The sequence below is a fragment of the Epinephelus moara genome, chromosome 10 (genome assembly GCF_006386435.1).
Source record: "Epinephelus moara isolate mb chromosome 10, YSFRI_EMoa_1.0, whole genome shotgun sequence".
Classification (NCBI taxonomy): domain Eukaryota; kingdom Metazoa; phylum Chordata; class Actinopteri; order Perciformes; family Serranidae; genus Epinephelus; species Epinephelus moara.
The window spans coordinates 29,990,250-30,002,927 of NC_065515.1; the positions used below are offsets into that span (position 1 = coordinate 29,990,250).

At 39.4% G+C, this 12,678-nt stretch overlaps 2 protein-coding genes across 7 annotated transcripts in view; one reads left to right on the forward strand and one right to left on the reverse strand.

Annotated features, from left to right (window-relative positions):
* Positions 1 to 1,310: 1,310 nt before the first annotated feature.
* Positions 1,311 to 4,565, forward strand: insl5a (insulin-like 5a). The gene is made up of 2 exons (XM_050055070.1): positions 1,311 to 1,594; positions 3,917 to 4,565. Exons 1-2 carry the CDS (start codon positions 1,423 to 1,425, stop codon positions 4,063 to 4,065), a joined length of 321 nt encoding a protein of 106 aa, XP_049911027.1. The 5' UTR covers positions 1,311 to 1,422; the 3' UTR covers positions 4,066 to 4,565.
* A 1,266-nt stretch (positions 4,566 to 5,831) lies between these two features.
* Positions 5,832 to 12,678, reverse strand: part of sgip1a (SH3GL interacting endocytic adaptor 1a) — an 87,330-nt gene continuing 80,483 nt past the window's right edge. For all 6 annotated transcript variants that reach the window (XM_050056031.1, XM_050056036.1, XM_050056034.1 and 3 more), the window contains 2 exons: positions 11,444 to 11,608; positions 5,832 to 9,385 (listed from right to left, as the gene is read on the reverse strand). In XM_050056031.1, coding sequence (XP_049911988.1) covers positions 9,363 to 9,385; positions 11,444 to 11,608 — 188 coding nt within the window. In that variant the 3' untranslated portion in view covers positions 5,832 to 9,362. The remainder of the gene's footprint in view (positions 9,386 to 11,443; positions 11,609 to 12,678) is intronic.

A 12,678-nucleotide genomic window follows, 5' to 3' on the forward strand; every position in this document is an offset into this window, starting at 1 on the left:
TTCCACTGTTACGCAGACGACACTCAGCTCTACCTTTCCACCAAACCTTTCCGTCCTCACTTTTATAACATTATCCATTTTCAAAACCCACCTGAAAACCGACCTTTTTAAACAAGCCTATTCCATTTAATTGCCATTGCTCTGCTGCAGATGTCAGATTTTTACTGTGTTGATGTTTGATGTGTCTTTTACCCCTCTTAAATTTAACTGTCTGTTACTTGTTCTGTAAGGTGACCTTGAGTGCCCTGAAAGGTGCCTTTGAATAAAATGTATTATTATTATCATCATTATTACAACATTCTGATCTCCATAGACAAGCACCCACTCTGTATGTAGATCTAAATGTTAATTCTAAAGTAACAAAAGCACAATGATTCTTATTTTCAGGTGATATTCAAAGAAGATAACATACTTACTTACTATAGTAATTTCTGCTGATATATCCGCATACATCCTGCACACTGGACCTTTAATCTTATCTTGTATTTATATGGTGGTTGTACATGTAGCATTAGAGGAACATGATGTTTACTGACTCTGTGCCATATTGTTGACAGAGGTTTCCCCAGTCTCTCTCTGACTGATAATGTCACCAACATGAAACAACAGCAAGTCTCAGAATAAGTAGTTCTTAGTGAGGTTTGGTTAGGCTAGGCTTAAGAAAAAGAAAAACAACAAAATACCTCTGATGTAGAAGTAAATTTGGTCCATTCTATTTTTATATTTTTGTTTTCTGCTCCCATAGGGCCAACCACACAGCACATCCAACTACACATAATATAATTTCATTGACATCCTAAGTGGGACCTCCACCGTTAATGATGGGACTGAAATGACACGCTGAGTATCACATCGCACCATCAGCAGCACCGTAATGACCTGCATGATGGGACTGTCAACATTGACTCTTTTCCTCTCGTATGGCCCAACCTGCTCGTAAAGACAAAGACAAACGGGCCAGCAGAGTGTGGTAAACAGACGAAACATCTGTTTGGGAATCACTTTGCATCACTTAATTAAGCATGTGGTGCAGCGAAGGTCAGTGCAATCACAGCCTCAAATCACATTATCACAGAGGAGGATGATGCGAGTGTCAGCTGAAGGTTGTAAAAGGTTGATGGTCATCACTCTCTCTTAGATGGCTAAAAATGGTGATGGTGGTGATGACCGGAAACATAAAATGACTTGACTGACAGAGTGAGGACTGTGTGTGTGTGTGTGTGTGTGTGTGTGTGTGATTGGGATGGGCTAAAGAGAGGAAGTGGAGAGATACTCAGCACTGATGAACTGAAAGGTGGATGGTATATAACACAGGGAGATGCAAGCAGTGGATCAAGACAGAAGACAGGACAGACAAGACAACAGAAAAGAGAGCAGCTGAAGTAGTTTCAGGAACAAAGACATAAACCTCAGGTATCCAGCATGCGTGCTCTGGGGGTTCTGCCTCTGCTGTTGTGTGCAGTGGTGTGTGTGGTCCAGGTGAGAGCAGAGGTGAAGGCGGTGAAGCTGTGCGGTCGAGAGTTCCTGCGGGCTGTCGTTTACACCTGCGGAGGCTCTCGTTGGAGGAGATTCCTCAGTGAGTCAGACATGGACGGTGAGACGACTTCTTTTATTCTTAAATCTGTCACAGACATGGTGATCAGTGGTATTTTTAGGTACCTTTTTTCTCCTGGATTCAGGATGAAACTTATAGACAGTTTCTTGCATAATGCAGAATAAAAAATAAAAATTTTCTTTCACTGTGTAGATTTAGCTTACTGTTTCAAGTCTGTCCTAAAACAATACACAAGAGCCCACATTTTGCTAGCTGTAATCATGGCTCCTGTTCATACTGACCATTTAGAGGTCTGTTTTCAGTGTAAGTGATGGGGAACAAAATCCTGAAGTAAATATGAGGCTTCAGCTGCCTGAGTTAGACCAATCAAACTGATACATTACTACTGTCCCTCCGCTGCAGCTCCACAGGGAGACACATAGAGGGAATTACACACTAAAAAAACTGGAACTTCTGGAATATATTTTGCACAAAACTAAGATTGTGCATTTTGTCCCCCATCACTTACATTGGATCAGTGTGAGCAGGAGAAATGATGATGGCAAGAAAAACGTACTGGTTAAATGCACATATGAATCCTGACTTGTTTTGAGACAAACTTGTAAAACTGTGAATTTATCCTTCAAACCTTTAAGGTAGATGTACCTCAGCGCTTCTGCTAGTTTGTACTTTTTATTTATTACTATCTGTTTTATATGCTTTTCCTCTCACAAAAGATATCTGAATCTAAATGAGACTTCCTGAATAAAAACCTCTTAACATTGAGTAGCTATATGGTTGTTAAATGATCTTATTCCACACTGTACGTGTCTCATGTACATGTTCTGTATCAGCTTATTTTAGCTCTTTATTAAACGTTATTTTGTGAAATATTTCCTCAAAATTCAGCCTGACATAACCAGTTGTTGCCTAAACTTTGGGTTCTCAACTTGATTCTAAATTACAGTTCTGCTGATGTGAACAAACATGGGATCTACTACTGCTACTTGTTAAGGGTTTAACTACTCTACAACTGAGTCTGGTAAGGGTGAGGAAGACATGAAGATAGTGTGGGATGTCCCTGCTTATTTTGCAGATTTAAAAAAAAAAAAAAAGAATCCTGCAGTTTGTATCCTCGTGTTTATTCATTTCTTCAGGTTTTCTGCAAAAGTTGCCCTTTATAAAATCTCATCTTATTTATCTGACTAAAACTCCTTTTTTTTCAGTGCCATTTATATTTTGGTGTTACTTTCACTGACTCAGGCATCAAAATTTAAACCCACTTAACTGCAGAGTACTTCTGCAAAGTTGCATATTGTTTCTGAACTTGACCGTCAGCTTTCTACTGATTCTGTGTACACACTGGAATATACTGTACACCAGTGGTTTTCAAACTTTTTGTGCCCATGGTACACCAAAGGACAAGCCAAAATCTCAAGGCACACCTATATTTATATCTGTGCACAATAGCTTTCATAAGGTGTGTTATCACTCTTATCATGACATAAAGGTTTGTTTTTATTTACTAATATCAAATAACAATTGACAACCAACTATTACTTGTGAAATATTGGACAAAATTATTCAAGAATTCATTTTAAACTTTACAAAATCACATCAGAGCACCAATAACACATCCATTTAAATGGGAAATAATGTAAGATAATGTGATGTGCCACACACTTATCATTCCCATGTGTGAACGGTGACAAATAGCTTCCCAGTGAAGGTTTATTGAATTAAACTACATTTTTGACTTTTTACACAGTCAAGTAAAAATCCATTTATAACTTTTTGTATAGCCCCAGCTAAATATCGCAATAATAATGTACGGTTGTCACAAAATCCCACGGCACGTCTGGATTTGCATCACAGCACACTATTTGAGAACCACTGCTGTGCACTATTAATTCAGTGGCTGCAGTGCAGTGGGTGTGCAGGCAGACAGGTGCCCCAGCACAGAGACACTGTCTGCTGTTTTACCTTATTAGGGCTTCAGGATCCCACATATCATGATTAAATGCTGCGGCGGTCTGTTCCCCGGGCAGCCGCCTCTCTCTCTTGCTGTCACATACAAACAAACCCAGTTAGCCTATCAGTTGTGCTGATTAGAAAGAGAAAAGTGACACTGTAGAAGACAAATAGCACCGAGTTAATCTGCGCAGTCATTTAGAGTTTCCTTTTTTAATGGGCACATAAACCTCATTTACACAAGACTGATCTGAAAACAGTTGGTCATCCATCATTCTGTTGGAGAAAAATGTCAAACAAGTTATTTTGAAAAGAGTTAAAGTGTGTGAAACTTGTTACTGGACTGAATTAGATCAATGTATTTTAAGTTATGAGTGTTTCTTTAGCATTTGATGTGATTTGTTGCTCCAGGTTTGCCCACAGGGGAGCAGAACAGTTTGGAGAGCCTGAGCAGCAGCAACCCGGGCTCCGAGCTGACCAGACGGGATATCAACAACATACTGACCACCGTGTGCTGCCAGGTGGGCTGCAGGAAGAGCGACCTCACCTTCCTCTGCTGAGACCAACCCCCCTTCTCTCTTCTTCTCCCTCCAAAAGGACTCTGCTCTCTCCCGTCTCGCCTTCGTAGTAACCAAATCTGAATCAAAACCCTGATATGATCAATGTATTGTATGTACAATAAAGCTCTACAGTTTTCCTAATTGCTTTTGATATTTGTTTTGGTTATTACTTTGATGTGAATGTGGACCACATCTGTGAGCATGTTTCTGAACCCGAGCTGGAAGATATGTGCAAATTTAAAAAATATATTTTATTATAATATAAATGGACCTATGAATGAGGAAGCTAAGTAAGTTCAGGTAAAATCACTCAGGGACTGTATCACTTCCCACTCAGCGAGGACAGATGTCTCAGCCTGGGCTTGTGTCCTGTGTGTAGCCAGAATCCACAGGGTTGAAGGTTTGTACAATTTCCATCTCTGCTTTATTGTATTTAGAGGAAACTTGAGCTGTATTCTATCATTTTGCTCTTTTTGTCAAATAAATGTTCTTGCATGGGGCTTACACTCTAGCATGTTTCTTAAAACTACAGTCCTGACCACTACTGAACAATACTAGCGCAAACCTAGCGTCAATAAGATCATCACGACATCAACATGACAGACCTGTGCCATCCATGAACGTCCCCAGTTCCCATCTCTTTCTCCCCTCAAAAATCTAAGATGCTAACGTTATTAGCACAAGCCTACGGCATTTTACATTGTATAAATTAGCCTAGCAACAAGCAGATATTTCCTTTGCTCTTATGAAGCCAACACACAAGACTTAAAATGCTATTTTGTGGAGGCTTTATTGTCTTCACAATCTATTGTTTCTTATCTGTGGTTTCAGCTGACAAGAATAGAAATGAAATCTGTGTAGCTACAACGTGTAGTTACCTTTTTTGGGGAGATGCAAGTCAGGCTACGGCATAAGGTATGGTGAAGACTTTACATTGACGGAAAGCCTACACTGTAGATACGGCGTCGATTCAACGCAGAAGTATAAATCCCGTAGGCATAGGCTCTACGCTGACACAGCGAGAGGCGGGGTGGAGTATCCCAGGGCTGACATAGACAGACAACCATTCACGCTCACATTCACAACTACGGCCAGTTTAGAGTCACCAATTAACCTGCATGTCTTTGGATTGTGGGAGGAAGCCGGAGCATCCGGAGAAAATCCACGCTGTCATGGGGAGAACAAGCACCTCAGGAACCAAACCTGCCACCCCAGGTTCGAAATAAGAACCCTCTTGCTGTAAGGTGCTAACCACTGCATCACCGTGCCACCCAGTTTTGCAGGTATTTGGTCAGAATCCAAAGAATAGGACAAATAAGAATTCATCCTGAGGTGACTGATACATTGATGTACTTTGCAATTTTATGGGAATCCATCAAACAGTTGTTGACACAACACCTTAACTCATGCTGGCGCCAGATCATCAGAGTTGTTGTGATAGCCTACATCGCTTTAAAAACTGAATATCTGTAAAAACGTTGGTGCTGATTTTGCCCGATATTTTACAAAGTTAAAAATTTGACTTGGTGGTACTAGATGAAATCCAGTGGATCACATCAGTCACTAACATTCATCCTCTGGGGACCATGAATATCACGACAATCCAATTCACAAGATATTTCAGTCTTGATCACATTAATGGACCACTGACAGTCCAACATGGATCCACGCTGCAACTGCCTAAGAAATATATAATACAACTACTTCTTGGCATATTATGAGAAAGACTAAATAATACAAAGAAAACCATAAACAGAAACTTCCAGTTATAACTTTTATTGGTTTTGGAAAGAAGCAAACTAAGTTTCTCAGTTCATCTTAGCGTTGTTATGTACTGTACAAACAGCTTGCACATGTGTTTGAGGTTAACGGTACAGAACCAAAAAGCATTCTGGCTTATAGCACACATAAACACACTCCCTGCTCTCTTCTCAACATTAATACAGGTAACTGACACTCAGCACAACACATCAATGCAGCACTACCTATCATCATAGATGCCCCACCTTTTACTGCAATAATGAATTACTGCAGGACAAATTCAGCACAGAGATGAAGATCTGGAAAAGTTTTGTTCCTTTTGTTTTGTTTTTTTTCTTTCAAACTGGATGATGCAGCAAACAGACTGAGAGTGAGTTTTGTACTGCAACATGACTTCCAAACAGAAAGACATTTAAGCTTAGTGTAGTGGTGATTTAAAACAGATACATGATGGGGGATGTTTGTGGTGGGCCTCTGTAGATAATGCTGTAGTGACTGTTGCGCTGGAGCTTCAAGATTCACGTAGAAGGTTACAGCTTCCTGTCAGCCATGTTGATCAAACTAGATAAAGGACTAACATGACTGAAAGCAAAATGTTACCAAACTAATGTGGGAGCTAAATGGCACCAATCATCATCACCTTGCATTGATAAAATAAATGCAACCTCAGAGTAATCCACATGGAGTCTGCACAGAAATAAATCTGTTAAAAACAAGTCTTTTATTTGAACTGCACAGCTCAAATCTGATCTTTTTATTAGCCAATAACCATGTTAAAACTATGTCCAATTAAAAGTACGCTATCATTTAATAGGAGTATTGACATGTTGCTAATAACCTGCTTGTCCTACATTCAGCCTAACATGGTTCTACGACGGCTCTGAAAGGATTCTGATTGGTTGCATTTAGCAGAATGCCGACACACAGTACAGTACGGAGATCTTCGGCTACGCTTCACACACACTTTTTGTTCTTCATGTCGAGTGTCAGAGCATTCAGGAAGTTCAACATCATCAGCACAGTGTTTATTACACATTAAACAATATAATATTTTTTCATTTTTATCCGTTTTAAAAATATTCAGCTTATTCTCCTTAACAGAGGACTGACTGTCCGGGGTACACACACATAAAATACAAAAAAAAAAAAAAAAGAAGAAGCATTTTGGTCAACTTAACCTCGCTCCACAACCTCATTCAACTCATGTCATCTCACAGAGACCATTACGATTATGCAAAATAAAGCCATGGATTCAAGCGCTGGTTGGATGATCAGGGGATGTGGTCATGATATAATCAGGGAGTTTAGGTACCACTGAGGTGAATGGAAATAGGTCAGAAAGCAGTTCAGACATGTGGTCCAAGTTAAGGAAATAGCTGAATGTGGGAACTGAGAATGCTGGATTAATATAAGAATGTTTTCTGATGAGGTCTGAATTAAAAAAACAACAAAAAAACAAAAAATAAGCTGGTCCCAGTAAACAAATCCTGTTCCAGTGGTGGTACCACAGTCACCAAACGTCATCACTGCTGTTGAGAAAAACTGATTGCTTTTGTCTTGACCTTATTAAAAGGAAACGTTTGACAGTTTGGGAAGTTTGGACGCAGACACGATTTCGTGATGCGAATATCGAATGTTTAGCTGGAGCTATGAGACGGTTAGCTTAGCTTAGCATAACAGACTGGACACACACTGTTAGCCTGGCTCAAACTAAATGCTACTGCTAACGATGCTAAAGTTTAGCAGGTATAATATTTACCATGTCCACCATCTTAGATTAGCGTGTTAGCATGCTAACATTTGCAAACGTAAGTAAGCTGAGCCTGATGGAGAAGCATTTAGTTTTGCAGGTGATCATAAATGTATTGGACAAGTAATATTTGACCGGATGGTGGCGCTGCAGGAAATGTTAAGAAATCTTCAAAGTCAGAAATTAAACATTTTATATCTTGTTAAAATCAGACTAGCTGCTACCAGTCTTTATACTATGCTAACTGTCTCCTGGCTCCAGCCTCGTGTTGAACAGACAGATCTCCCAAAATGTCAAACTAACTCTTTGAAGTGTGGACCTTGCCCATGGTATAACTAACTCTACATTAACACTGCTTTCACGAAGCATAACACAGCATCCAGGAAGATATTTATCTTTTTTCTTTAAATTACCCCCCCTCACCCATATATAGCTCAAATCTTCTGTTGCACTCGAGTTAAAAAATTATATCTGAAATAAATTCAAAAATTATACCTCATACTGTACACAGGTTACCCAACTACACAGATAACAAAAAAAGAGAGTTCAAATATTTATACCTTTAAGGGTTCTGAGTTGCGTGATACCATTCAAATTCTATTCGTATACAGAATCACGTTTTATACAACAAAATCATTGTCATCAATAAATAAAAATAGAATGCTGTCATGTACTCTGGAGTCTATCACTGCTGTCCTGGGAACAACAGAAAAGGCTATCTGACAATACGAGGAAAACACCAAACGCCCTTTAAGATATATATTATTGATTTAAAATGACACTTTGTACACTTCTTTTGTTCTGACGGGAAACAGATTTTTCTTATTTTGCAACCAATAAACTGATTTATCATTGCAGCTGCCTAACTAGCTAAAAACTTCTCCGCGTCTGTATCTTCCAGAGAAACAAAATTAACAGTTTGATTGACTGATCAGTGCATTTATATTAAAAAGGATGTGATTCAAAGTCGTGTGACCCTGTAGTACCAGTAGGTGATGCATGAAAATCTGGTTAGTTTTTTGTAGATACTTGATCCTGCGTTTCAAGCACCGACTAGAAACATCTTTTATTTAACTGCTTGTGACAACATGAGTCAAAATGCATCAGTAAATGCGTTTACCTGCTGGCAAAACGCGCAAATGGCTGCCGTCAGTGCAAGACAGTGAGGACAGCTGTCTCAGGCTTTGCGCTCAGACTGTGACAGAAGGATTTTTTATGCAGCTGATTTCTTTGTCTGGTAATCGTGTATAGTGCTTCAACTTAAACTAGTCTAACTTTGGGAAATCAGACTTTGTCAGGAGGTTGAGGTGAATGTCTGACTGCAAGGATCTTATTCATGGGTGTTTTTACAGCCAAATCTTCCTGGACTCTAGACAACAAACAGCTCGTCGCCAAGAGTTCAAATCTGGCCCAAACTCTTTCTGTCCATGTCTTCTGTCAGGCAGCTGCAGTGAAACTTTAAAACAACACCACCACACATTGACCAGAGGAGGATGGAGACAGAGGCACAGACTTCAGAGGGAGGAAGAACCCAGGTGTCTAACTGCAGCAATACAGATGTCATGAAATGAATACAAATACGATAATTACATGACCTAAAACAGTTTCCACGATGCTATATGCAAGTTATACAATACTGCTGGGTAGGCTGCGGACCTGTCGTGTGGGTTCAGAAAAGGTTTACGGAAAGTCTGTCGTCTGGTGTCGGTTCGTCCTCTGTCCTCGATGTCAACCTCAGTCCACTGCGATTGTTTTGTTACAACAGTGCTGTTCTCAGTAGCATGGGTTAATTGTCGGCCAGGTATTTTCCTGAAAAACAACGATGAAACATTTAGGTTATGCTTCAGTCATTTATGGATCTTCTATAGATGTACTATTGAAGGTGGAGTCTGCGATAATCCAGTAAACTTTTTAACTAATCTGGCGAATATCTCCTTAAAGGGGATTTATACTTGTGCGGCAGACCCTACGTTGTAGCCTACGCACGTGGCCTATGCAGTTATGAGCATTTATACTTGTGCTATGGCGTGTCTGTGTCACTCTGCAGTTACACTTCCAAAACACTTGTTGGTGGCAAGGTTTCTGTCAAGTGCTGTAAAGTATAGTTGATTCAAAACACACCTAAAAGACACTTTAAACATGGGCTGAATAGAGACAATTTCAAAGACAAGTACACAAATCGGCTTCACTATAACTCACAGCATTCACAGACAAACACTTGACTGTTGCTGGACACATTTTCCCCACAAATACAACATGCTAATGTATTTAGCACAAGCCTATGGCATTTTACATTGTATAAATTAGCCTAGCGGCTAGCGGACTTTTCCCCTACTCATATGAAGCCAGGGACATCAGCAACATTACGTAATATTACAGAATTCGGTTTTCCAAACAAATACAACATGCTATTGTTTTTAGCACAAGCCTATGGCATTTTACATTCTATAAATTAGCCTAGCGGCTAACGGACTTTTCCCCTACTCATATGAAGCCAGGGACAACAGCAACATTACATAATATTACAAAATTCGGTTTTCCAAACAAATACAACATGCTATTGTTTTTAGCACAAGCCTATGGCATTTTACATTCTATAAATTAGCCTAGCGGCTAACGGACTTTTCCCCTACTCATATGAAGCCACGGACAACAGCAACATTACGTAATATTACAAAATTCGGTTTTCCAAACAAATACAACATGCTAATGTTTATATCACAAGCCCATGGCATTTTACATTGTATAAATTAGCATAGTGACGAGCACAAATTTCCTCTGCTCACATGAAGTCTGGATAAATCCTGACGTATAAATCCCTGAGGGATAAATCACACACAAGACTTAAAATGCTATTTTTGTGTAGGCTTTAATGTCTTCACAATTTATTTATTTTTCATCTGTGAAATTCAAGTAAATAAAAGCTTAGGTTCCACTGAAGGAAATGGTTTTCATCTTAGAAAAATAGGCAGGAGGTTTACGTTGCTACAACGCGTAGTTACATTTCTGAGGAGGTGCACGTCAGGCTCCGGCAAAGGGTGAGGCATAGATTCGACACAGAAGTATAAATTCCACCTTACACTCTGCTAGCTGACTACTCTGTGTGTGCTGAGATAAAATTCTGGTGTTTATACACAGCCCTGGCTCCGTAAATGGAATCCAAAATGGTTAGGATCAAGCTACACAACACTATGACAGCTACTTTCCGTCTTCCATGTCCTCTTCTATGAGAAATGGAGCTACACCATGGTAGTAATAAAAGATAAATAACATTGGAGATACTACCAGAGTTTCTGAAGGAGCACTGATGGGAGGGTGTATTTGTTTATATGTTGGGTTCAAATATCACTGATCTTCCTCCAGGATCACAGACTCCACCTTTAATCTCAGAGACAGTTACTACAGTAACCACAAGCTGCATTTCTACATAATAATGGAGGTAATGACAATTAACCTAATGTATAGAAAGATAATTTGAGCCATACACACAATCTGTAGCACAGAAACATTTTTTGCAAGTATAACATAAGAAAAGTGGCTGGACTTAGTTTATTATTTGTAAAACAAAATACAATATTATGTGAGTTATATCAGTCAGTTGACTGACCTCTAACTAGTTGGAATAAACTAAAAGATACCTCTCCTAACAAAATAAAAAATAATGTATAATTTACCCCTACACAAAGCATTTTAAAGTATAAATAAATAAATAAATAAATATCCCTCATCTTATATTGGTATTTAACATCAAACAATAATGAGTCAAACAAGGTTTATGAAGGTTTGATCTACTGGATGAGATAATGCTAGTTGCTGTGATCATTTGTGTTTGGTTTTAATATGTTGTTCATAAAATGCTTAACTGACCTGCGGCAAACCTCTTCTTGATGAGAGAGAAGCGGTATCCTGGCCCAGCCAGTTCAATGTCACAGCCCGACAGGGTGCTGCCCTCACTGGTGAACTGCACCGCCAGTGGGGCCGGTTTACTGGGACCTTCTGTTAGCTGAAAGCGTGCTAACAACGATCCCACACCTGAGGGAAGACAGCAAAATTAGAAAGACATCTGTCAGCCACGAGGAATGACTTCATGGACAGTGACGTGCACAAGGGAATCAAGTTCAAAGATCCCAGTGAAAACAGCTTTGGAAACTAAATGTTGGCTCTGATTTAACAGTATGAAAGATGAACATAGCAGCTCTGGATGACGACAGACGTTGCTATATTTAATCTCTCATTGCTGGAACAGGCTTTTGTATCAAAGCCTGTTCAATGTCAAAATATGTGCTAGATAAAGACTCCAAGAAAACACAGAATGAAAACCATTTGAGAAGAAAATTACAAATCATACGAGAGATACAGATGTAGAGTATTACATTTAAAAATCATCCTTGCTGAAAAGAAGCCAGGCTAAACTGATCATATTTGAGCCTGGTTACGTTTTCTATCTTAAACATAAGTCCATAATGTAGTTTACTGTCCGTGTCCTGGAGACCAGGTGAGCCCTGGAGGCTCTCTGCTTTGTAATATATGAAACAGGCAACTGACAATTTAAAGTACATCAGATGACGTCAGATTGCACAAATAAAACTGGGCTTTATCAGTTGAAAACGTGTGTACATATTCCACTGTAGCTGTTATACCAGATACCGATTTGAAACATTCAACACACACACACAAAGCCACAGCGCAGTGAGACGTCATGCTGAAAAAACAGTCATAAAACAGCAAATCAAGAGGTTTGCTCAAGTAATTGTGAAACAATTTGTAGACAGAAGAGGGCGCTGTTTACATCAAGCAAAGCTGACAAGCACCCATCTCTTTCTGAAGGGCATCATGTGCTATACGCTTTTTTTCCATAACCTGCTTTATTGCATCTATGGCTCCTCGTGCAGGTCCTAGTTCAGTGTTTAATGCCTGTAGGATCAGAAGAATGTCTGTAGGCTGTACGGACTTTTCTTTTTAACCTCGGTCTCTTTCCACCTCATTTCTCCAATCTATGGTCGTCTCTTTTCCAGTTTTTGATATAACAACAGCAGTACATTTATGAGAACAATTACTAATTCTGTCATGTTTGAACACACAGGGCAAACTCTGAAATGTGA